The sequence below is a fragment of the Watersipora subatra genome, chromosome 9 (genome assembly GCF_963576615.1).
Source record: "Watersipora subatra chromosome 9, tzWatSuba1.1, whole genome shotgun sequence".
In the NCBI taxonomy this organism is placed as follows: Eukaryota; Metazoa; Bryozoa; class Gymnolaemata; order Cheilostomatida; family Watersiporidae; genus Watersipora; species Watersipora subatra.
The window spans coordinates 17,899,819-17,925,076 of record NC_088716.1 but is presented as its reverse complement, the minus strand read 5'-3'; the positions used below and the strand labels follow the sequence as shown (position 1 = coordinate 17,925,076).

At 36.0% G+C, this 25,258-nt stretch overlaps 2 protein-coding genes across 3 annotated transcripts in view; one reads left to right on the top strand and one right to left on the bottom strand.

Annotated features, from left to right (window-relative positions):
- The window catches only part of LOC137403656 (AT-rich interactive domain-containing protein 2-like), a 32,220-nt gene extending 22,242 nt beyond the window's left edge, over positions 1 to 9,978 (bottom strand). Inside the window, exons 1-5 of the mRNA XM_068089638.1 lie at positions 9,826 to 9,978; positions 8,486 to 8,617; positions 8,081 to 8,174; positions 7,245 to 7,345; positions 5,679 to 5,914 (exon numbers count right to left, since the gene is read on the bottom strand). Coding sequence (XP_067945739.1) covers positions 5,679 to 5,914; positions 7,245 to 7,345; positions 8,081 to 8,174; positions 8,486 to 8,589 — 535 coding nt within the window. The 5' untranslated portion in view covers positions 8,590 to 8,617; positions 9,826 to 9,978. The remainder of the gene's footprint in view (positions 1 to 5,678; positions 5,915 to 7,244; positions 7,346 to 8,080; positions 8,175 to 8,485; positions 8,618 to 9,825) is intronic.
- A 118-nt stretch (positions 9,979 to 10,096) lies between these two features.
- LOC137403862 (gastric triacylglycerol lipase-like) overlaps positions 10,097 to 25,258 on the top strand; it is a 48,581-nt gene continuing 33,419 nt past the window's right edge. The window contains exon 1 of one of the 2 annotated variants that reach the window (XM_068089954.1): positions 10,097 to 10,198. The gene's annotated coding sequence lies outside the window, so the exon portion shown is untranslated. The remainder of the gene's footprint in view (positions 10,199 to 25,258) is intronic. The other variant, XM_068089955.1, reaches the window with a different exon arrangement.

Genomic DNA, 25,258 nt, shown 5'->3' with positions numbered 1-25,258 from the left:
GACCTGTGCTACTACTCCACAAACCGCTCTTGACTAAAATGAAGCTTATCAAAATGCAGGCTTGCCAGCTTCCTTTAATCGAGCATAAATTGTGTTAAAGTGAAAAGCAGGCAGGTTTTGAATTGCTCACAGTTCATGATGTAACTATTTCCATTTTTAAATAGTTAAGAAACACTCAGACATAAATTTTAGTGTCATATTCATCTTGACACATCAACCACTTAATCAATTTGAATGGTTATGATTGCGTAGTTTATCCCAAATGTTGGAAATAGCAATGCTATCTCAATTTTATTTGTGTATAGAAATCAGTTGAAAATGTATCGACCAGCAACACGCATCATTTGCTATGTGAATTGTTTTATTACTTATTGTCAACCAGAAGAGTGCCTCTTGTAAGATTGTACTAACCACCCAAGTTCTGGTTTATGGGTGATCCCAGGAGCTCCACATAACAACAATAAATATCACTTATATTCTAATCAGCCATACATGCCATCATAAAGTTGACACTTAATAAAGTTAAATTAGACAACCAAAACCTAATTTTTGAATTATTTCAACTGCACCTTGAATAAGATACAATATATTACTGCCTAATTAATTAGGCACATATTGTTTACTTAGGCAGTGCCTTTGCACTTTTTCAATCATCTGATCGTAACCCTGCGATTAATTACTCCTTCACATAACAGCATTTATACTGGCATTTATACATGTAGAACTTTGAAAGTCCTTTGCGTTAGCAATTGTAAAATGCAGAGAAATTGAACCATGTTACAACAATAATTCTCTATCTGTGGACCACATTTTGATACTCTGTTACTCGCCTGAACAGCACGCTAGAGTATTTACTAATCGCGTTGCAATTTGTCTTACAAAATTCCTAATTTTTGTCAAATTTGGAAGTGTTGACTTCTACCCATCATCTCGCTGTATTTGTTAATCAATCTATCTCAAATAGGAGAGCAACTTACATATGAAGGATGTATTGTTGTTAAAAAAAGGAAACTCAAAAACTCATATATAATAAAACACAAGTCTATGAAAATGATGCCGATAAAACAGCCTCATTGGTGGAATATTAATTTCTCAGGTACAAAGCTGTAGAGACAAAATAACCTCTTATTTTAGAGTCCCTAAGTTCACATAAAACGTGAATAGATACATTTGAATGTAAGCCATATAAGCAGGAAGGATTAAACTGGCTTGCGTAACTTTAATGGATATCATTACCAAAATGGCATTGTTCGAATACCTTTACAAACATGTCAATCACAAAAAACCAAGCAATAGGCTTCAACATACGATTTAGTAGATGTGGCATTTATACAGGTTTCAGTTATCAACTAGTATATGTAGGTAATGAAAGCTTGTAAGCAGTGCAGACAACTCCATTAGCAGAAACGTAGAATATGGAATAGTCTATAACACGGTGAGCTAGTATCCTTCGTTTTTTCGTGACGTCTTTCTATCGTTGTCTGCCATCTTTATGGACACATTTTATCGTTAAAAACACGAAGCTTTTGCAATTAATTATTGCAAACAATGCTTGTTTGCAAATCTTTTATTTTAGTATCAAAACAACACCGAAAAATACTATTAATCAAGAGAATGACGATCATTTTCTACAAAGATGGCGGCTTTTTCGTGAATGAGCGCATGTGCAAACAGGGTGATGACATCAAAAAACGATGGATTTATTAATAAACCCCCTACCATCCCACTCCAGGGAAAGTTAACTCCACTCCCCCTACCATCGTCCAGGGAAAGTTAACTGGATCACGACAATGAGAATAATGTATTGCTAGAGGTAGACTATCGCTTATAAATACTTACAGACGTGTGCAAAATAAACTGGACCCGTTTGTGGAAAACTAAAATTCTCATTTAAAACATGGTTACTCATTGTGAATTTAGTCAATAACCATAAATTATATATTAAACCCTCATTTTGTCCCGATTTAAAATATGTAAACTGAACAGCCATAACATTTTTTGAATTGCATATTCTCAGTCCTATACACATACTAAGTTAAAAAAGAATAACAATGTTGTAAGTGAGAATTTTAGCTTTCCAATAAAGAGCTCCAGTTTACTTGGCACATCGCTGTAGTACTGCATTAAATTGCCTTAAACAACGTACTATATATTGAAATAATTATCTTTCGAAAAGAGTGGAGGGTTTTCATGGCATCCTCATTCTGATAAAATGCCTTAACCATTTGAACAATGGCAGTTTAGGGAAACACAGGACAGTCATAGCCATTCTAGCATATGACTATAGCATTGCACTGGTACGTGACCAGTGACACCACTACGCAGGTAGTGAGTGCCTCATGAAGCAAGTATAGCACGACGTGAAGAAGATACTAACAAATTGAATGGGATAGTCTAGCCAAAAACCGCCAACACTGCTTCCAATATGAAAGGATGACAAAAGACGAGGCCTGCTTGTGGCAAGGCAACGATAAGTAGCTGACTGTACAATCAACCCACCAGCCTCTCGCTCTATTTGCATTCACGGCTATCACAAAGAAAAGCGAATAGCTATTGATCTGTATCCATGGCGCGGAGGCACGTAAGTGAGAAGCACCGCAAGAAAACAACGCAGCCTAGGAGAGAGGCACTGAAGCTAACGGTAGGCAGGTGAGGCACTTAGCAAACTCATGATTAGGCCAGTGAACAGAGTAGTAGCACACGGCTAGTACATTCTCCTAGTAGCGAAACAGAATGCTTTGCCATTGTAGATGCTTGTCGTTAGCAAATGATATCATGTGAGCGAGACATAATCGAGAAAATGAACATACATGATGTAAGATAATATTAAGAACCTTGAATAAATCAATCAAATATTATTGGAACACTAGCATGGAGAGGATTAGCTCAGCAATCAGATTCTGACACAGCAAGGCCTATTAGTATGAACACCCAGGCTATGACATGGAAGAGATTGTACTGAGGCATTTAGAATTCTTAATACAAGGAAAGCAAATCGAACGAAATAGCCTTGATTCCAAAGTTTTGAACATCCCAATCGGGAAAGAAAGAAACCAAAAACTTTGCACAATCTCATTCTAACGAAATTGGGCAATATTATCAATATTATAGCAGCATGCAATTACAAGTCGAGATCATAATATAAGCTTCATACATGTAGATGTTTTCTTACTGTGTGAAAGTCAAAGGTGAATCAAACATTTGAGAGCTGGAGTGAGAGAATACACTCATATACAAGATAGAACATGGTTGGAAGATGCATGATCAATGATTTTGCTGATGAGACTGAAAGTTTGGACTGTGATTGGCCAAGAGCAACACTCCCATACGTGTAAGCTGGTTTAGGGAATGAGCTCGGATGGAATTCCCATTCAATGAGCACATCAAAAACGCTAGTAATCTGGTCGCCTAGCCATGGGGCATTTATTGACAAACCAAGCATATGACTCCGAAATCTGTGCCCACCATTTGCTCACAACTGAACTAATGAAGGTGACTACACACATACCCAAGTTTTCCCATGTTGCTCATGAGAATTTGCATAACTAACCTTCAACTAACAATAGCATAGTTAGTCAGTTTTGATTATTGGGATTCTATATCCAGCCATCAGTGGTCAAACATGAAAAACCCTGTCCGACACCCACAGGATTAAATTGAACACTCCAAGCATACAAATACAAACTTTCATGGTTCACATTTCTGTAGTTTTCATACCATTTATTGTTACTGCCAGGGAACATAATATTCTCTATGAAATGATTATATGGCAGGATCTGCTGATAATTGGTGAAATTTAATTGGGTCTAAAATAATTTTATATCAATGCTTTCAATCAATCTTTATGTTCTTCCTGCAAATCGATTTGATAAAACCACTCACGATAGAGAGCTAGCCATCAAACAAACCTAGATATCGGCAGGTCACGCAGAAAGCATGCATTCGTATGAATTGCCTTATCATTGGGCTAACGAAAGATTATAACAAACACCAACATGTCATTGTTCGCCGATCTTTAAAAACAACACTACTGCGTAAGTTCCATCAATGATCAGTTCTATGCTTAACTAAGCTTTACCGAAAGAGAAATTCTAATTTGAAATGAGAAATGGACAAGTTTTTGTGCTGTAAAATACTGCAGTCTTGTGATGATATTTGTTTTTTCCATAAGTTTTTCCTGAGAACGATAACACTCTAGACATAGATAAACTACTGAAGGTAGTGAGCTCCACTAATAGCATCCTTTTGCACCAAGATTGTGCTGTACTTGTGAGGAATTTTAAGGTTTTCAATTGTAAAAAATGATGACACCGCAACACAAATCTTCATGTTCAAATGTTCCCAAGTAAATTTTGCCTTGCGTGTGGTTCAGACCTATGTTCAAGTGTCATAGAGTGATTTGTAACTGTTAAAAAAATAAAAAAGTGCACGTGTTACTAAATGTTTGCCTGCTGCTGACAGCACTTACCAAGAACCTGTGACTACTTGCTGGGTGAGTAGGGACAATGTTCTGATACGTGATGAATGAAACACACATTTAGCAAAATACTAGCCATTTCTGGGTATCCATCCGTACTGTACGACTACTGAATAAGAACATGTCATCTGTCATAACATGCACCAGCTTTTTCCAAACATGAAATCAGCTCAATGTTGTTAGTCAAGTTCCTCATGTGACTACCAGCAGCAATAGGAATAGGCATGCCAGCAGAAGCAAAGGAAGTCTGCCACCTCTAACTAAGCATGCAATTCCTAGCTATACACTGTCCACTTAACAAAATGAATGATCCAGTTCTAGTTGTTTTACACCTTTCCATTTGGTATAAGTCTGTGGCGACCAACGGTCAGTCCAACCAACCAAGAAAGTGACGGCGAACAAAACAAGGCTTAGGTGGAACATAGCTATAACCAGCAGTGGTTGCCATGACAACGAGACAAAATTGTGCCAAAGCCTTTAAAACAACACGGCAATACAATCTACAGAGCTTATTATGTCTCTAACAAGATATACAGCTAAATTACAAGTAACAGATCAACAGCGGCTATTTGTCCAGAGAAAGAGTTCGAAAAAGAAAATTTTTCACTGTGTTGGATGGAGGAATATTGGTCCAGAAGTCCATATGATTAGTAGAAAGCATATACCATCCTAGTAACACACAACGATGTAAGAGTCAGTTGTTTGGCAAACCGGTATCTATATAAAGATCTATTCAGCTCAATTCAACTGTCCCTGCTATAGTATGCTAAAGGATGGGCGAACCTTCTTACCCCTTGGCTCGTAATATGACCTTGACTAACCACTAATCAACAAATTAATTGCTACTGCCTTTTGGGTCTGTGTTTACAGATTTGTCCCACGCTGAATAGATCCAATGAGGGTAACCTGATCCAGTTGGGACTTTGTCAGCCACTCTGTGTAACGCTGTGTTACACGGAGTTACACAGAGTTACACACAGATCAATCTGGCTTAAGTGGTAATACTAAAGGCTTCCAATGCGATCTTAAAAGTAAAATTTATTACTAGTTCTCACGGAGCAGATTCTCATCCTTTGCGATTCCTCAGGAAAATGTGAATTATTCCTATATTTGCAGGGTAATAGGAATTACCGAGTTTAAAAAGAGAGAGAAACAAGTAATGAAGGGAAGAAATAACACTTGGAGATAAACACAAACTTACCGGACAACAATGATTTCTGGAGGCGCTCATACTCGTTGGGCTTAGCGAGGTTGGTGCTGAGGCCATGTGAGGCCCGATCTGACGGGCGTATGCGGTGCTGCCGATAGTTGTACCGGAGGGGAACCTGGTGTACAAGAATACGTCCAGATTTGGCACCCCTCGGACCTGAATCATCATCGTCAGGGTGGTCTGGATCATCGCCATGAACATTGACCCTCTCATATAGATATAGATACCTGCAGAAATCAACTCACCATTCTCGGACAACCAGTTTTAATGAGGTAATGTTACATCGAGGATTTGGTTAAGCAACACAAGGAAATAAGGCGATGACGACTTATGTACCACAGATTTTCTTATCAAGTAATGAGGATGAACTGCATTAATCCAGGTAGTGAGGCTACACTTTGTAGATGAAATCATATCATCTTGGTACTTACGGATTCTTACGAGAGGAAGCACAAAATTAGATTGTAGGAAAACTATTAAAACAATTTACATCATTACTGTTCAGTGAAGAATAGACTCAGCTCAATAATACAACCTTGACACTCTAGCTATTACGCCAACTTTATTAGTTACCTTCAACAGCATCTTGACCAATATTTAAAGACGAACTCGTGAAAAGACGGAAATCTACTAAAAGATTTTAGAAAGTATCGGTATTTTAGTATCATTTGCAATCGTTTATGTTTGAAGTGATCTGACTGTCAGAATGTTTCAAGATTGAACTTGACAAAACTTGATCATGGTAAAAATGCTCAGATCGAGCAAAAGTGTGATTATGATGTTTATAGTTTCAAAGAGACAACAGAATAAAGAAACATAACGCTGCAACTTGAACACAATAGCTGATAGCAACGATAAAAACTAGTGACATCTTTTCGGCACGTATTTTTCTTCTGTTTCAATCGCGGTCAAGTTTTGTCAATTTCAATCTTGACATCCTGGCAGTCAGATCACCTCAAACATTAAAAACAATCACAAATAATAGAAAATTGTCGAAACTTTCTGATAAAAGCTACTAAAATTTTGTGTAAGCACATCTTTAAGCATGGCAATTTATCACATTGGTCGACATGTCATCGCATGACTGCTCTCATTTATATGAAACTGCTTTGTGGAAAGCCTGTGATGGCACAATCTACACAGTGCATACAACTTTGCCTTGACCTATTGGCAAGGAACAAAACTGTATAAAAACCTACAACCAATGCTGACCAAAGTCAATCGCTACCAGATGCGGCGAATCTTGCAAAACTGAATCATGCGCTATCCAGTATCGGTAGATGATAGGCGAAGTAAAAACTACTCGATAATGATTTGTACAGGAGACCCATTCGCTGAAAGTAAAGATTCAAAAGAGACAAATTCCTGTTATATAACAGAGGAGGGATAGACACCCAGTTGTGTTTATCTCACCACAGAACTATGGATAAAGAGAGAGACTAACAGCATCGCAGCAAATGAGAGAGAAATCAACCTGTCCATCAAATGGATGAAAATGTTAATTAAAATATACTTAGTGATAGAATAAAATATAATAAAAGTAAAGTGAAACCTGACCTCATATAAATTTGCTTCAGTGCAAGCTCCGAGTTGGCGCAGACTTCTGGAAAATGGAAGTACTCCGCCGGAATTTTCCACCATAAATTTCGATCACATACCTTTGCCAGACAAACAAAGATGTATCAGAACTGATCACATTGATAAATTAGTGGAATATCCAGAATATCCAATATAAAATGTCTGTTCACTTTATTACCCAATAGCCGACTTTTATTCACGCAATAATACATAGCAAGGCTCATATGCACAAAGGTGAATTCAGATGTCTAATTAAGAAGAGTTGTATTCCCTGGAGCAATAATCATGCTGGTACCATTCAGAAAACCCGCCGTCCTTTCGCCGAGCAAAAGTGGCATTTTCAATACTTCCATACATTATTTACCTGATAGCATAGACTCAAGTCATTCCCAATATGAGCAAATCTAGTTCACAAAGAATTGAATATTTGGGTAAAAAATTAGCTCTTTAACGTCGATCCAGATGCAGCTAAACTATGCCAACAACATATGCTATTTCTCGTCAGATGCCAAAAGATAAAACTCCAGCAGTATGACAATTCACCTCAACACATACAAAAATTGGGTCTCCATTTTAGATTTTCATCCCGAGGTTGTTTTCTGGCAATGGTTGGCTGACTACACTGACGAACTGGCTCAACTGGAAATAAGGTTAGTTTTAGCCTGCTTACTAAGATGGACACAGGCTTGCAAATTCATGCTACCAACTTGCAATCGAACATAAAAAGGCCAGACAAGAGAGACTAACGCATAGCTTTTTAACTCCTATCCATGTTCGCGAATACTAAATTTGAGTTAAACATCTTTTGAGCTCACCTTGTGGAAGCCTCCATGCTTGTTGACTAGAGTATAGAGAAGATACAAATCCACAGACTTGCCAGAAACAGTGGGGAGGTCAAGAAAATGTGTTCTGAAAGAGAACCAGCAAGCATACTACAGTACAACAATTACTAGACGCGGCCGCCTCACTAATCACCTAATAGTGTTATTCTATGAGCCATGTAACTGATTCATTGGGTATGAATGTGTAGAGCTTACGGGAGCAATGTCATTGGACGATGAAAAATATTAAGTGATAACAAAACAATGATTGGTGGGAATCCAATATATATAGCAAGAAATAGGGGAAAGCCCTACACTGAGCTGACTTCTAAATAGCAAAACCCAGAAATAAAAGTATTTTTAGGTAAAGAATGAAAAAAAGCATCGCATTGGACGCACCCTCGTCCCGCATGAAACCTAAACAGGTCCTTTTGGAAGCGCTCTTTTTCCTGTGTGTATGTGTACACATCACAACCTAAAAATCTGTCTGGATCTGTTGCCATAATCTTCTCACATTTTCTCCATGAGTTCCTGGAATTAAAAGTAGTTGTCATTGGCAGAACACATTAGCCTGTAAGCCAGAATCGTAAGCTAGAATCGAGCAAAAACTCTTACATCTGGCAGCTTCAAAATTTTCTCGACTTTATCCACAAGTTGTGCACAGCCACGTATCAAGTAGGCCTACCAACTCGCAACTTATCCAAGTATCAGTCAAAAAAACTTATTGTTATGATTAGATAAGTTAATTAAGCAATGAACAATTGTCTTGCAATTATTTAAAGTAGTAAGATTCAAGACATACTGAAATAATGTATCATAGATGATCATTGACCATATTGCTGATTAATGAATGATTAACTTAAACAAAGGCTACTGGAGTTACTAGGCATAATATTATTGAGATTAGTAATACAGAAACCACAATTAAAATGCATGAATATATTTATGGCAACTTGGGGATGTCTGTGAGCCACTATACTACTACAACAACTGTGTCATTGAAGTTGGAAAAACAGTAGAGAAATAAAAACACATCGCTGTGTAGCTCATCTAGTGTATGAGCGATGCAAGGAGGTTGAAGCATTACCATTAGATGACAGTCAGTAGTTGTCTATCTCACAAAACCTAATAGTATGTAAAAATCATACATTGTGTAGCAGTCTCAATTTGTAATACACGCAAGAAAAATACAACTTGAAACCTTGAAAAAAACAATAATTAAGTAGCTTTTAATCAACACCGGTTCAACGAAGAAAGACGATCTGTAGCCTACATGGGGCCTATATGTCAATCAATCAAAAATACTCCAGACTACTACAAACCCATGTCATACAGGTATGACAAGATGGATAATACTATACACAAACCAGCATCGATATGTTGTTTACGAGCTCGATATCTCGCAAATCACTAAGACAAAAAAATAACACACAAAGCCTTGTCATAGCTTGTTCTAACCACAATGGCTAGTAATGAGAAGTTAGTTATAGCAGTCAGTGGCACAAAGATGACATATGTGAGCTAACGGTGATGTAAAGTGGGGCGGTTCTTAGTAATTAAGCCGTAAATAAGCTCAAAAACAATTAACAACCATTTGTATTATAATGTTTCAACTAACAAACATTACAACCGTATTCCGATTCTTTTTGCATTCGCCATCACATTTGGCGTCCATTTTGAATTTAAGAGAAGCATTTGGAAGTTATTATCAACCAAAAATTGTCTTGTGTGGCTCTTACCTTTAATTTATTAATCCTCCGAGTACAACAGACGCTGAACTTCGAAATTCGTCTACGCGCCTCTAGCAGAATAAGTGTATCCGCATCAATACACCACTGTTTGGTTCTGTTCAGCGAAGGTCAGCTGCATTCAGAATTCGCTATCTATTTCTATCGTTCAGTCTTCTACTGGAGGTCTCAAAGTAGTCGAGCTCGGTTTGGAAACAATAGCTTCGGGAGGGGGATACGACTAATCTCAAACTATATTGAACAACTTACTATATAGGTCAAACATGGCTGCTCCCTATCAGTTTAACGGAAACGTCTGTGGACATCCATACTATTGTCTACGCCCACTTTATAATTTCTTGACAGCTTCGTCAACCTAATCAAGGTAAATTAGCCATATTACTTAAGATAATTGATTGATCTAGCATAACTGTTAATTTCATGGAAGTTGAAGGTATGTGGTATAATCATGTCTTATCATTCGCACTTATTTAGGCATCATAATGATCGATTCAAAGATTGCGATGTCGGGAGAGCTATTTAATATTCGAAGTTTTGGTTAGTTGCATATTATTAAAACTGTTTTGTGTAGATTTTTAGATAAAATTGTACACTGGCGCAAAACAACTTTTACGATTTGATAGAAGTACAAAAAAGTAAAAGTTTCGATTTATCATTTATAGGTTAATAATGTTAACTGAGCAAATCTGAAAGCTGAATCAAAAGCAAAGCAGACAAATTATGTTTTAAAGTATATTAAAAAGATCTCATACATTTGGATTTTTTGACTATGATAAAAAAACCGAGTAGATGAGCTTTGTAAGGTGTCTTATGATGAAGTTTGCAGGGTAAGAAACAAAATGACATTTTGTTTAATAGCAACCGTATGCCTATTTGTACTACATATGGTGTTTAATGGTTTTGCATATTACTTACACGAAGCGCTTAACTAGATTGTCTGCACATAGAATTCGTACAGACAATGCTACACACTGTGGTTATTTGAAATTAAAGTGGTTAAAATATGCAGTTAATTTTCTTTTTTCATTAGAGGTATATCTTAAAAGTCACAAAATATAATTTACTTTAGTGCCACTACATAATTTCAAAGTTGCTTATGAACTATAAGACAAAACGTATGCTAGAAAGGTTTAATAATGGTAACTTTAGAATGCAAAGCTTAGATAGTCGGCACCTTCCTTTCATTATGTTTTATTTTAATCATAAAAATACTATAATGTGCATATCTAAAAATTGGGCATCAACCTTGCATACAAGCATAAAGTTGGAATCTCTCACTGCGAAGTGTAGCAGTCATTTCTCCTTTTCCATCTGTGTGAAGCTTGTGTTTACAAGATGGCAATGTCACCAAGGAACAAATGTGCATTTTGGTGCACATGTGCAAAATTAACATAATATTCGAAGAATAAAATCTTAATCCTGTCACCAAGCGAAGATGATAAAATAATTACTTGTTACCTTTTTAGTACTGTTCACTAATACACTTACATTGGGCCATGTTTCAGTTTATAGTAACAAAAATCTTTGCACTATTGTAATGTAAGCAATCCCTCGAGAATCAAGCATGTCTGAATAGCTTACTGCAAGCAGAGGCTGTGCGTGTTTGTTAAGAGCCATTGATGCACAAACAGTGACACTGTGATCTTGGCTGAACATGTCTGAGTTCAGCGGCAAGGGAACCTCAACGACTGGAGACATGCCCAGTTGCAGAAAGCAACTTAAAGGTTGACTTGCAACAAAATTCACATTACAGTTATTTGGTATCAAAAGATTCACCATGTCTTATTCTCTTGTGTTGTAGGTGCCAAATATGTAGAAATGTGATTACAAGCTCTTAAAAGCTCAAAAACGAAAAGCCGCTGTAGATTGGAATCTGTTTATTTCTCTGATGTAGCCATGACTGTTTGGTTATTGTCAATAGCTATATATAGCTATAGCTCAATATAAACTTATCGTAGCACTAGTTTATGACAAACATTTCAGGTTTTACCGAAGACCCCCGTATCAAATATAGATGCTCGCTACTTTACAGTTTTGTTTCGGCTTGAACTAATCGTCAAGTCGTAATCTGATCATGTGACCCAACACTTTGCAAATAATTTTTGCAGCACTTTTCGATTATCACAGGTGACCAACAGGCTCGTCATGATTATCAGACAATGATATGCACTCCTTTGAGCTAAGGTTAAAAAGTTTGACAAATTTTTACGGTAAGCTATAAGATATCAGTGCTAAAAGTGACAGCATTACAATGACGATAAAACAGACGCATAAAAACAATAGACATAGTTTTATTGAATCTTTTCATACCAAATAACTGTAATCTGAATTTTGTTGCAAGTCAACCTTCAAGGTTGGATGTCATTTATGTCACCTCCAGTGGCCTCAATTGGGAAATTAACTCCAACCTGTTGTTTACAGGTTGGGCGCTCCAAACCACTAGGCTATAGCAGCTCTCTAATTTTTTGCACTATTCGTTAAGAATAAATTATTAGAAATAAAGTTATACATAACCGGTTTAGTCTGACTCCTGTCTAGTTTATTGATTGTGAGGTAGTTCAGGAATTATTAGACAGAAATCACTTTCTTCACATACCAGTGATCATATAGTTTAGGTCATTGATTTTGCAATGTAGCATACTTGTACAGATAACATGATGTAGCAATGTCCGTTCAATGTACAATGTTCGATGGCAATATCGTCTAGGCAATCTTGTTTACTCGGCTCTACTCTCAGCAAACAAATGTTGGCATGAAGCTTGTTAAGCGTCTGGCTCACTGATAGATTATTCTAAGGAAAAACCTGGTTGATTGCGCCGTAACTACAAAACGGTTTATACAGAAAGGATTATCGAAATGGCGAGCAAGCTGCCGGTTCTGTATTTTCAAACCAATTCTGACCACAAAATTACTCCTGTAGAATTTAACTATTGAAATGAGTTTGTTGAAACACTGAAGTTAGACAATAATAAGTTGTTAGTTCATACCAATAATTTATAAAATTAATCAAAAATGAGCACCATTTTATTCGTTATACCCATTCTTAATTTTGTATTGCATAATTTTGTACTCTTTAATCCACATTTATGTTGTATAATTTTTACACTTTTTTTAAGCATAGCGCAAAATAATGAGCTAAAGGAGTATTTTTTACAAAGCAGGCATGTTGAAGTAGATCGACGACTGCGTGATTGGTTACCAATGTAGATCAGCTAGTCTAACTCATCAGCAACTTGTCTCATGTGTGTATATGAACATTTTGTGTCATGCTCAGAGCGCTTGCTCAATGCAAAAATTCTCTGTACCTTGAATCTTTGTTTGAGAACAACCTCACATCAAATGCATATCTGTATGTATATGCACAAAAGGTCTTAGCTTTAAGTGCCTTCATCATGTCTAGAACGTTGTTTTGTAAGATTTCAGTGTATAGTATTTTGAAATATTGGAAGAATGGTAGAAACTGCTTGTAGAAATGGTAGCCTTTTGAATGTTTCCACTTAAATATTCATGACTAGAATCGTAATTCTATTTTATATAATCATTTGTACATACTCAGGAGTTGTCTTCTTTTTTTGTAATGGGTGCAACAACTTATAAAAAAAATTACATTGTTCACACAAGTATTTCTTGCTAATTACTATTAATGATCGATATTTATTGCAAAATGTGAAAACTATAAAGTAATGTCACTTCGCTTTTTACATGCGTGAGATCATTCATAATTTATAAATTGTGATCCAGTTTGTTTAATGTGTTGCTTTACCTAAAAGCACTGGTTCTTACTGGCATGTTCATCATTTTGATTATAAGGAAAATACTACAGTGATAACACACAATCAAAACAATTCTTGTTAATGACCTTTACGTATGTAGCTTTAAAAAACCATAAGCTGGTCCAGCAATGTTTTTTAGGTCTAGTTTTGAATCTGAAAGAGCTGTAAGTAGCTTGATTTTTTGTTCATTCAAATCGCTGTCATCTTATGTTGATCCCATTTCTATACTGAGTGACTAAATCACAAGAGTTTGAAGTAGGAAGGGGTTAATGCATCCCGTTGCCTGCTTATATAAGCTACATCATTAGTCAACTCTAGAAGTGTCAAAGGTTTGCACCAAGATAACCAGAAAAGCTAATGTAACGACCTGAAGAAAAACATTAGATTTTAGTTCAGTAATTTGATCCAGGATGCGACCTTTGAACCCTGCATCACTGTTCCAGTGGAATCCAATTGTATGACCACACGATTGATAGCCAGTCAGTCGGAAGTTGCAGAAGCTCCAGAATTTACTCAGTTACTTTGTTTTTTCTGTAAGCGGCTGCTTTCACTTTGTAGCTTTCATAGCGTTTGAGAAGTGTGCGGCAATACTGGCTTTCTTGAAATAAAGCTGATCTAGGTAATCCCTTTTACTAAAGCCATGTCGTCTGTCTGATGCCAGGGTTAGCTGTTGGAAGAAAAGACCACATTGTGCAGGATTCAAACTTTTGACATTTCTTAACAGCCCGATACTCTAACGACTGCACTAGTTGACTACTTTATGAAAAATTGCAGACATACATGCGCTTATTCTCCGCACTTTATCATTGCACCACATGATTTCCCTTGGCATGCTAGACAGCTAGGGCACTAGTTCATATAATTTATGGAAACAACACATCTCAAAACATAATACTTCAGTGCTAGTATGTTTTGCAAAATTTTATAAACACACAGACAATCCAGGTTATGAGATAAAGACCACTTAGAGCAAGATGGCTTCTCTTCACTTAAAGCAAGATGGCTTTTCTTCACTTAGAGAGCAAGATGGCTTCTCTTCACTTAGAGCAAGATGGCTTCTAGTTTTTTATAAGTAATCAGCCGTCATGCTGCTGCTGTCCATTGATAAAAGTAATGGCTGATTTGACATCCAATGTTTATTCTTGTTATTCCTCGAGTATTTGATACAAAAAGCTCGTGGAGGCACTTGCAAAATGGTTTATTTAAGAATTTATTTTTTTATACCTTCTCATACCTGCCACAAAGCAGGCTCATAAAAACTAATGTGTGACCATGCATGCATGCCATGTGTGCATGCATGTCCTGCCATATTTCAGGGTTGTCCTATCGACGATTATTCGTCAATTATGTGCGCCATAGACTGATGGCATCGGCGAGACAACATGAATATGTCGGAAAACATTGTAGACGTTAAACTGTTCTGATATTTCACCGTGCGTCCATGACAATCTGGGCATTACGCACCACTTCAGTGATGGTGATTGGCTGTCGTGGATTACTTAATCCATATTTACCTTCATGATAGTTGCTGCAGGACTAGTATTTTGCTATTTTTGTGACTATTATAAAATCAAAATGCCATACCGCAAACTATTAGCTGATGTAGACACAGATGGGTTTGTCTAGTGTGAACATTGTTATTGCAGCTGATCACCGATATATTGTGGTATTAACACCGACATGACATTCTGTGATATAGTGTGTACCGGCCTTTAGAGCTTAGAGTGTACATGCCTACTCTTGCTTAACCTGTCACTTAGTGTCGTATTCATTTGTATGTGTGAGGCTTGATCAGCCGCCGCAGTAGATGTTTTCATGATGGTCAGATAATCAGTTGGTTTAGTTTCTGCCTCACAGGTGGGCACTCATCTGTTGGCATCAAACAGTTAACTACCTGGCGGGGAATGAACTATGAAATGACCAATTCTCAATGTTCACAATGTTTTACCATTGTTTTAGTGAAAGATCATTTTGAGCTCAATTGAGCTGTACAGTGTCAAAATTAAAGGTGGGATATTGGCAAAATGCAGCCTTTTATTTATTACAGGCTGTGGAGCTCAACATATTTTAATCAGGAGTTATTTCCTCTTTGAATCATTTGCTGTATAGTTGTTTATCATAGTAGAGCAGGAGGGCATCAAAAAGCTGTCGAAAAAGTGATTCATTCCTTTTGAAGGTTGGCTATGTGATAAGAGCGACATCTAGATCAGAATTTCGAGCTGATTTCAAATATCTGATTTCTACACCTCAGATTGTTCATTTTTGAGCAATATAATTAATATATTATTTTAATTAAATAAATGTCTGTAACGTTCATGTGCTTCTACCAACAATGTGATAATGAAAATGGCATATAAATACTAAATAATTAGCAATAACCTAAGTTGGAATCAATTCTGATAACACTAACATATTTATTATTCAAATATTAGAATAATATTATAATTGTATTATATAATATTATGTATTCCCAGTTTGGTTGATATGGTGGCAGCTTTATAGTTTGTCCTTGTTATTCTGCAACTCCTATATTATTGCAGATCTGCAAAACAAAATGAAAAGTATTTATAAAGACTCAGACCATGTATATATATAATATTTTAGTATAAATACATTCATCATTAATGCTTATTATATTGAACCGTGTACTTTATTATGCAAGTGAAATCGCAGTCAGTCTTTTATATGGTATGACACATACGTATTCTAATCAAACATAAAGTGCACCTCTGGTTACAATACCACTTGAACACTAACCTTCTAGTTCACAGTCATCTGAGTCCTCTGCATCAATACTTTCATCCCCATCCTCTTTATTTACATTGCTACAGCAGCTGCATCTGCACATGTTTGTACACTTGAGGTCTGTATTGTTGCACTGACAGCGACAAAACTGGCACCCAGTTTTGCATTGACAAAACATGTCCATGAGCACATCAGTAGGTGCTGGTTGTTGTGTTATCCATCTAGCTTTAAGCTCTCCACTTTCCATAAACCATCCATATTGCTAGGGGATGGGGCACTGATAATGATTTGCTTGGCTCTTCTCCATATCGCGGCCAGATAGGCAGTCATAGATATATGAGGATTTAACTCATCTAGTGTGGGTGGCAGGGATTACGTGTTTGTCACAATTTCCATTTCCATAACATTTCTATAATTCATCTCCATATTATTTCCATTTCCATAATTTATTTCCATATTATTTCCATTTCCATAATTCATTTCCATATTATTTCCATTTCCATAACATTTCCATAATTCATTTCCATATTATTTCCATAATTTATTTCCATATTATTTCCATAACATTTCCATAATTTATTTCCATATTATTTCCATTTCCATAACATTTCCATATTTCTAAAGTAAAATTTCCATATTCATTTCCATAAAATTATGGAAATATTTATGTTTATGGAAATGGATATGGAAAAGTAAACATATCCATAATATGTTTAGCGATCCCTGGTGTGTACGTATGTGTGCGCGCTTGCGTGTCAAATAAGCGTGTGTGTGCAATCGTCAACTCTTCCCGAACATGTGATTAATTTATACATAATATGAATATATTTGCTTGCTGATATACTTTATTTAGGGTCCAGGCAACATCAAAGCTGTATGCTACCATTGCCTATAACTAAGCCAAAGACGATTTGAGATAGTTTCTTTCAGACTCCCTTAATAGTTTCTGTAATACCACGGATGTTAGCTGGGTTTGTGTGTTACCATTGTCTATACATGTAGCCGAGCAAGAGACAATTTGAGTTAGTTTCTTCCAGACCCCTTTAATAGTTTCTGTAATACCACTGATGTTAGCTGTTTGTGTATTACCATTGTCTATTCATGTAGCTTAGTCTATACAATATAACTCCCCTCTGTTTATATCTTGGATTACTTGTATGTTACAATTTCCATAATTCATTTCTATATTATTTCCATAAAATTTCCATAATTTCCATTTCCATACCCTTTCCATAATTTATTTCCATTTTTTTTCCCATTTCCATAACATTTCCATAATTTATTTCCATATTATTTCCATTTCCATAACATTTCCATAATTCATTTCCATAGTTTTCTCCATTTCCATAAAATTTCCATAATTTATTTCCATATTATTTCCATTTCCATAACATTTCCATAATTTATTTCCATATTATTTCCATTTCCATAACATTCCCATAATTCATTTCCATATTTTTCCCATTTCCATAATTCATTTCCATATTTTTTTCCATTTCCATAACATTTCCATAATTCATTTCCATATTTTTTCCATTTCCATAACATTTCCATAATTCATTTCCATATTATTTCCATTTCCATATTTCTAAAATAAAATTTCTATTTCCATAAAATTATGGAAATATTTATGTTTATAGAAATGGAAAAGTAAACATTTCCATAATATGTTTAGCGATCCCTGGTGGGTGGTAGGTTTGATTGTGATGTGTGAGACGGTGAGCAGAAGATCATATACCGTGCTTCATTGATGGAATTTGTCTCTTCACCATATAATCTGCATATGAATGTCTCAATAGATTCTCTTATTGCACCATCAACTTCAAAATCTCTTCCCAACAATTTCAGTGTGTTACAGAATTCAGGATTGTTCCTTAGCAGCTTGAAGAAAGTTATCTTCCCTTTGTAATAGAATGCGCCTACACTGTTGCATCCACTTAGAGCATAGAGCCCGAGCAGTGCTTAGCATTGTTTGGGTGTGAGGACGGTAGACAGACAGCCTATGTTTACATATCTCAACTGCTCCTTACCACAGCAGTAAATGAGTTTCTGTGATGGCAGCTCATCCGCTAGAGATAGACAGCTTAGGAAAACATCTGTATCCTGGCACTTGACTAAGCTTTTGAGCTGGGTTTGTCTTCCATTATCTTTGCGATATGTGATAACATGCGGTATATCTGCCTCCTCGTGGTCTGATGTCAAACTATCTATTTGGCTTACAGGGATTGATCCATCAAGGTCATATGGCATTCTTGAGAAAAAGCTGTTACAAGATCTAGTTTCTGCTTCACAGTTGACTTGCTCCATGTATCCTTCAAAAATTTCACTACGGCAGTCTTGTTTGAGCCATCTGCTAAAAATTCAGACCATTTTGGCACGGATTAGTTCGGACTAAACACAACAACCTTTTGCTTTCCTTTCACACTTCTGCGACTTCTCTGACCTCCTTTAATGCTGATATCAGGGTATGTGTCACAAACAAAATCCACACGACATGTGTGATACGCGCTTGCAATACTAACTATCCGTTGCAAAAGCTGACTTGCGACCACTACCAAACGTTGGAGGAGCTTTCAGAGTCTGAATTTTGGCCATAGCATCAACCACAACACCCTCAAAGACTGGTAGCTGATCCTGGTTAACATATATTGATAGTTGATCATCAACATCTTTCTCAACAGCAGCCATCAGACCCGACTTAGCAGTCATCCTATAGAGCCATCAAACTTAGCCAGGGACCAGCTGATGTTACCAAGAGAGAATGATAACACTTTTCTCAAATCCAAGTTACGCTGTTGGTTGATCACTAACAAATTCTCAAACAGTCTGTGCGAACACTCTAGGACTTTTTTTATTTCTTCTTAGCTGATGGTAATGTAGTGAAGGTTTTGAGCTTGTTTGACTTGATGGATGCATTGAAATCAATCTCTCGGGTGCTGGACAAATTCTTCTGGACAAATTCTGAAAGCTGTTTCTCTTCTATCACATTTGCCATTTCAAAATCTTACATCACTTCAATGAAGGCTTTTGCACCACTGGTAATATATACTAGCTTGGTAGTTTGAAACGCAATCAATCGGATTTATTCTTGCTGTTATGAGTCTTTCATGACTTCCCTCATTTCCTCATCAGCCTTCCATGCCTTTTCACTTGCTGCATCGAATCACCAAACACTAGCATCTTCTTCATTGTCATGTTCTTTGTGTACAGCTGTTCGTTCCGGTGAGATAGAGTCCAGGGTTGAGAGGCCGATGACTTCCTGGTAAACCCTATGATTCCACCGTGAGGCTTTGACTCTCTTTTAACTGTTTGCTCAATAGATTAATCACAAGCGATAGAGCTGAATGGACAGTGATATCGCAATTGATAAGTAAAATACCCCTTCTTCATAAGAGCTTCATACACCTTGCTATGCGTTACTTTCAGATTAGTCATCTCTGCATAGTACAGCGTGCCATATCTAGCGTAGTTTGTGTGGTCATATGCAAAAAACCAAGGAAGGATCATACATGTAATTTATCTAAACATTTATGTCCAAATTGTAGGCCAAATTTGCTGCTCACAAAATGTGCAGACAAAAATGAAAATGTTTTCTTTTTCTCCCACTAAAGTACCATCATCATGGAGTTATCATCATGAATATGTAAAGTAATATATCTAGTCTCACCTCATCTGCTGTATCACATTCTTTCTGTCTCTTCTCATGTCTTTTCTCAGCTCTTTCCATATCGAGTTTGTTACAATACCTTTTATAACAGACATAATGACAACAAGTCTGAACTCTCACCAAAGTTCTCAATGGTTAGCACTTTTTGAGCAATTTCACATTGAATGCTCTCTTCTTCCAATATCAACCATCTGTTTGAATACTGTTTGGCTGTCTCATATTGAAGTTTAGTCACTCTGACTTGGGTTTCATTCACAGACTGCTTAAAGTGAAAATAAACACATAATTTTAACATTGTTTTATATGATTGGTAATGCATGATACTATGTTAATTGAACAAGAAAACAAAATTTTAGCAGATATTTCTACTAGTTTAGCAAATTCAAAGTTGAAAATATATTTTGGTGCATTTACGTCGGACCATCACTGAATCTTAATACAGCCGTTTCCGGTAACGATTTCTTTACTTATTCGTTAGTAATTCAACGCATTTTATTTTCTTTTAACCACCAATTAATTACGATGGGTAGATGTCTCTTTGCTAGTTGTGAATCTGACACTCGAAGTCGTAGCATAACCTTTTTTAGAGTTCCTGCCTCTCGGTCGCAAAATTTAGCAAAACTATGGTTGTCTAAGGCAAAGCGCGCCGACTTAACTTTTTGCAGACTACCTGCTAGTGCGGTTGTGTGCATTAGGCACTTCCATAAGAGCCAGCTTTATTCGGAGCAATCTGGAACAACTACAAGATTAAGAGTGAAAGGGGGAGAAGTTCCATTCCTTAATGGTGTTGTACCATACAGCAAGAGAGCATCGTCAAACAGAAAAACCTTAACCGTAAGTAATTTATGAAGAATTTTAAATAAATATTAATAACAAATATAATTATTTTATAATATAAATTAATAAATATAATAAATAAAAATATGTAGTACTGTACATTAGTGCAACGAAATGATTTGATATGACTGGGTGACAATGAGACTCAGGCTGAGTTGCATAGGCTACGTTTGATGTTAACCTGATTCACTTGAATTAGCTTGGTTAACTGAGTAAAAGTTAGTAAGGGAATTTAAATTTTCTGTTCGATTTGAATTGTCAGAAATGCTTTAATTGTTCATGAAGTATATGACTAATATCATCATAAAATTTGGATTGCATTATTATTGTTATATTCATGCTACCGTTATTAATATAGGCTTTACAGATCACTTGAAGCGATTAGCCCACATGATTATATTTGTAGTATTAGCATTGTTTTGTAACGTTGTTTCATCAAAAGAAAACCTAATTTTTACAATCTAATTATATAATAATAAATTGCAGATTTAAATTAGGCCTCAGTTTGTTGTTGATTGTGTTGGCATTTATTTTTTCTATAACTTTAGCAATCATCCCATGCAAGTATACAAACCATGTCGCTAATATTCACAGGAGCTTTCCAGGACACAACAAGTTCATCCAGTGCTCTCATGAACCAATTGATCTGTGAGGGATGAAAAAATATATTATTTATACCCAATGTTGGCATGAAAGCTGTATGTTGAATCTATTAATATATTCAGAAATATCAAAGCACAGGGAGATGAGTAGGTAATATAATACTTTATATATCACTTAGAATGCCTTTGGTTTGTGATATAAGAATATGTAGTCATTTGTTGCATAATAGTAAACAGAAATTGTACAAATGGTAAATATTCTGCAGCTGGTTGACATTTGAATAAACAAAAACTTTGCAGATTTATAATATCTTGAAAAATAACAACGAATAATTTGATGTTTACAGAGAAATGGAAAGAAAGGTGAAATGGTTAATTCCAGGAAGCGCAGGGCACAAAGTCCTTTGTGATGCGTTAAGGCAAGCGAGACTGCTAAACACATTACGTCTGTTGAACCATGGTCAACACACGGGTGCTTTGGAAAACCTCCACAGCCTCATATTAAGTTATGGACCAAAGCGAATAGACTTTGATCCCCCAGGATATTTTACAAGAATTAAACTAGCAGTGATAGATCACAACGCGAATGTGGGAGATAAGTTCTGACTGGTAAGCTGTATCTGCAATAAAATTATACATGGATTATACTACTTTTCAGCAAGGATACAACTTTTACAGCTTGTACAACATTAAAGATAAATTTATGCAGAAATTGCAATAACACAATTGATAACTTGCTTTAAACTTTAATTATTATAAAATTATTTATTAAAGATAGCGATGGGGAACTAAAGATGACAGTATATTACTCTAAAGAAGCTAATGGCTTTCGCACAAGAAATTTATATGCTAAAAAAAGATTTGAATTTCGAAGAGACCTTTTGAAAATTATCTGTAATAAATCTATTGGATCAACTCTAAAAGTACATGCAGTAAGTCATACCTAAACTGTAATGTAATAAAAGCACATTTTTGTGTCAAGATGTTGGTTCAATTAATCACTATCACAGTCTGCTGAATAATGCATGAACACACAGTCGACATGCAGTCTTAAATTACCCTAACACTGTACTGTGCAACATTCTGAAATTACTATGATGGTGTAATATACAAACATTTTAATTGCAGGACAGAGCAGCTTCACTTTCAAAAAATCTTATAAAACCAGATGGTAACACAGCGAAAAAAATACATAGGTCAAGATTTACATAAAAGTTAAACTCAATCCCTAGTTTTATGTGAGATATTTTTTGATAAAATTACTATAACAGATTATTCAAATTATAAATATTATGCAGTTCTATGTATAACACGATTTAGATTTATGTAACGCAAGCTGTTAAATGTGGTGTTTTTATGTCATGGCGCAAGTCAAATGATTGAAATATAATTATTTCTCAAACCATACATTATTCACTTATTCACTGTACAGGTCATGAAGATCAGCTAAGTAACGTTGCTGTCAGATTCAGTTAAAAGATCTATAAACACCATATTTTGCTCAACTCACAACTGAACTTACATTAATTTCCTTCATCCATAATAAAAAGCTCCACTTCATCTGCATCATTCTGATCTTCATCTTCTGATTCCACATTTTTGAAGCCTACATAACTCCCATTTGGATCAGGCCACATTGTGCGTATGTATAGGCAACAACGCATGAAAGAATAACTTTTCTGTGGGGTCAAGCGCTCAATAACAATGGGGTCAAGCGCTGGCGTTAAAGGTTTACTTGCAACAAAATTCACATTACAGTTATTTGGTATCAAAAGATTCACTATGTCTTACTCTGTTGTGTTGTAGGTGCCAAATATGTGGAAATGTGATTACAAGCTCTTGTTCGTTTTTGAGCTTTTAAGAGCTTGTAATCACATTTCCACATAATTTGCACCTACAACACAACAGAGTAAGACATGGTGAATCTTTTCATATCAAATAACTGTAATGTGAATTTTGTTGCAAGTCAACCTTTAAATCCGCATTGGCAGGTGTTCATTGAAACGCTGAATTCGCAAGTAAATCTACTTGCGAATCGTTCGAATTATTCGAATCATGCTAATTATGCGAGTCATGGAAACAGAGGAATATTTCCATAAATTAACTAGTCTTTTAAGATTCAGATAATAGCGGTTCACGAAAAGCTTATAGGCAGCATTACTTGGAGGCTAGAATGCTGTCATGCTGAATTATTAGTCAGTCAGCCCAAATTATTGTATCAGCAATATAGCAACCTGAATGTCTCAGTTCAATTGTCTTTCTAATTGTAATTTTTTTCAATACTTAATTTCCTGTGATTGTATATAATGTGCTTGTCATTACTCAAGAAGTTTTTCGTCTGATTATTAAAACAGGCCTGGGTCGCTTACTACATTGAATTACGATTAATGATATTGAAAGCTCTATATCAAACAGTCAAACTCAAAAGATTTATGTCATTCTAGCTATTATCTGACTTGGCTGATTCACATTGTGTAGCTGCGCTTAGTTAGAAGTAGAACTTGGCACGGTTGTTTGTTTGTTTTACTGATGACTGTGCTGTTGTAGTTCATTGCACTGGGTGGGCGGGCTGCTCTGATCTGGTTTTGTGTTTTGATGAACTGGTGGGTGACCGTCCTATCCGGATGTTCTTTTTGTTGATGTCACAGCACAAATGCTGTCAGCACAAAGAAATGTATGATGTCACGAGTTGCATTAGCCGAAAATTGTTGATTTTCAAGTATTTTAAGTAACAAAAGATGAATCAACTTTCCTGTTGCTTACCAATTGCAAAAGTATTTAGGTGCTACAATTTCTAATTTTATACCTGTTTACAAGATGCCATAGTATATAAGCAGGCAGACTTTCACAAGTGGACAGTAGCGCTTTGAGAATTCTCTCTCACCTACATATTATTTTTCTGAAGTATTACAGTCATATCACATGTATTAGAAATTATTCTGAAGATCAAACTAATCACAGTATTAAACCAGTCAGATCTGTTATGGAGAGAGCACAAGGTATGTTGTGTTTTTATTGCTACATTTAGTTTTGTATTTACTGCTACCATTGTATTTAATCAAGGCTTTGAATTCCACAAGGTTGGCAACTTATTACTGCTTATTTTTGGCTGTATTAGCAATCATCTGAAATTTCACATAGGATGAACAATATGCTGACATTGAAGAATTAGTAGTGTTGAACTGCTGCCTGGCTTATTTTATCATGCTTGTATTTTTACTTATATTCACTTGTAGTTTTACTTGCTTATGTTTTAAAGAAATCGACTGATGTGAAACTCAATGCATATATAGTATTGTATAAACTGCATTTTACCATTTTGTAGTTTTTACGGTGTGAACTACGTCAATAAAGTTCATATCAGTCATAAACCACTCTTCCTTATAACGGATCGTGACTAAAGTAAAAACTTATTCTCCCATGGAGTCAAGAGTGGTAACCAGAGCTCAATAAACAACCTATTCACCCAAAAGAGTCAAGAGAAGCCAGCGAAAGCTCAGCATACAGCAGGAATAGCTTATTCGCCTACCTTCTACAAAGACAATCAATAACATTGAAACAACTGACATGGATATCTGAGACTATACCTAGCCAATACACATCAACACTGAAGTCTGAGGTCGGTGAGTGATAATCACTTCAGCTATCAGAAAAGACATTAGAAAACAGCACAGCTTGGTTTTTTCTTGGCAATCATTACTTAGGCTAATCTTTCTTGTAATTGCGATTGGTAAGCCATTGGAAAGTGCAAAATCATACTTCTGTCAGTGTGACATCATATTTGAGACAAAAATCCAATT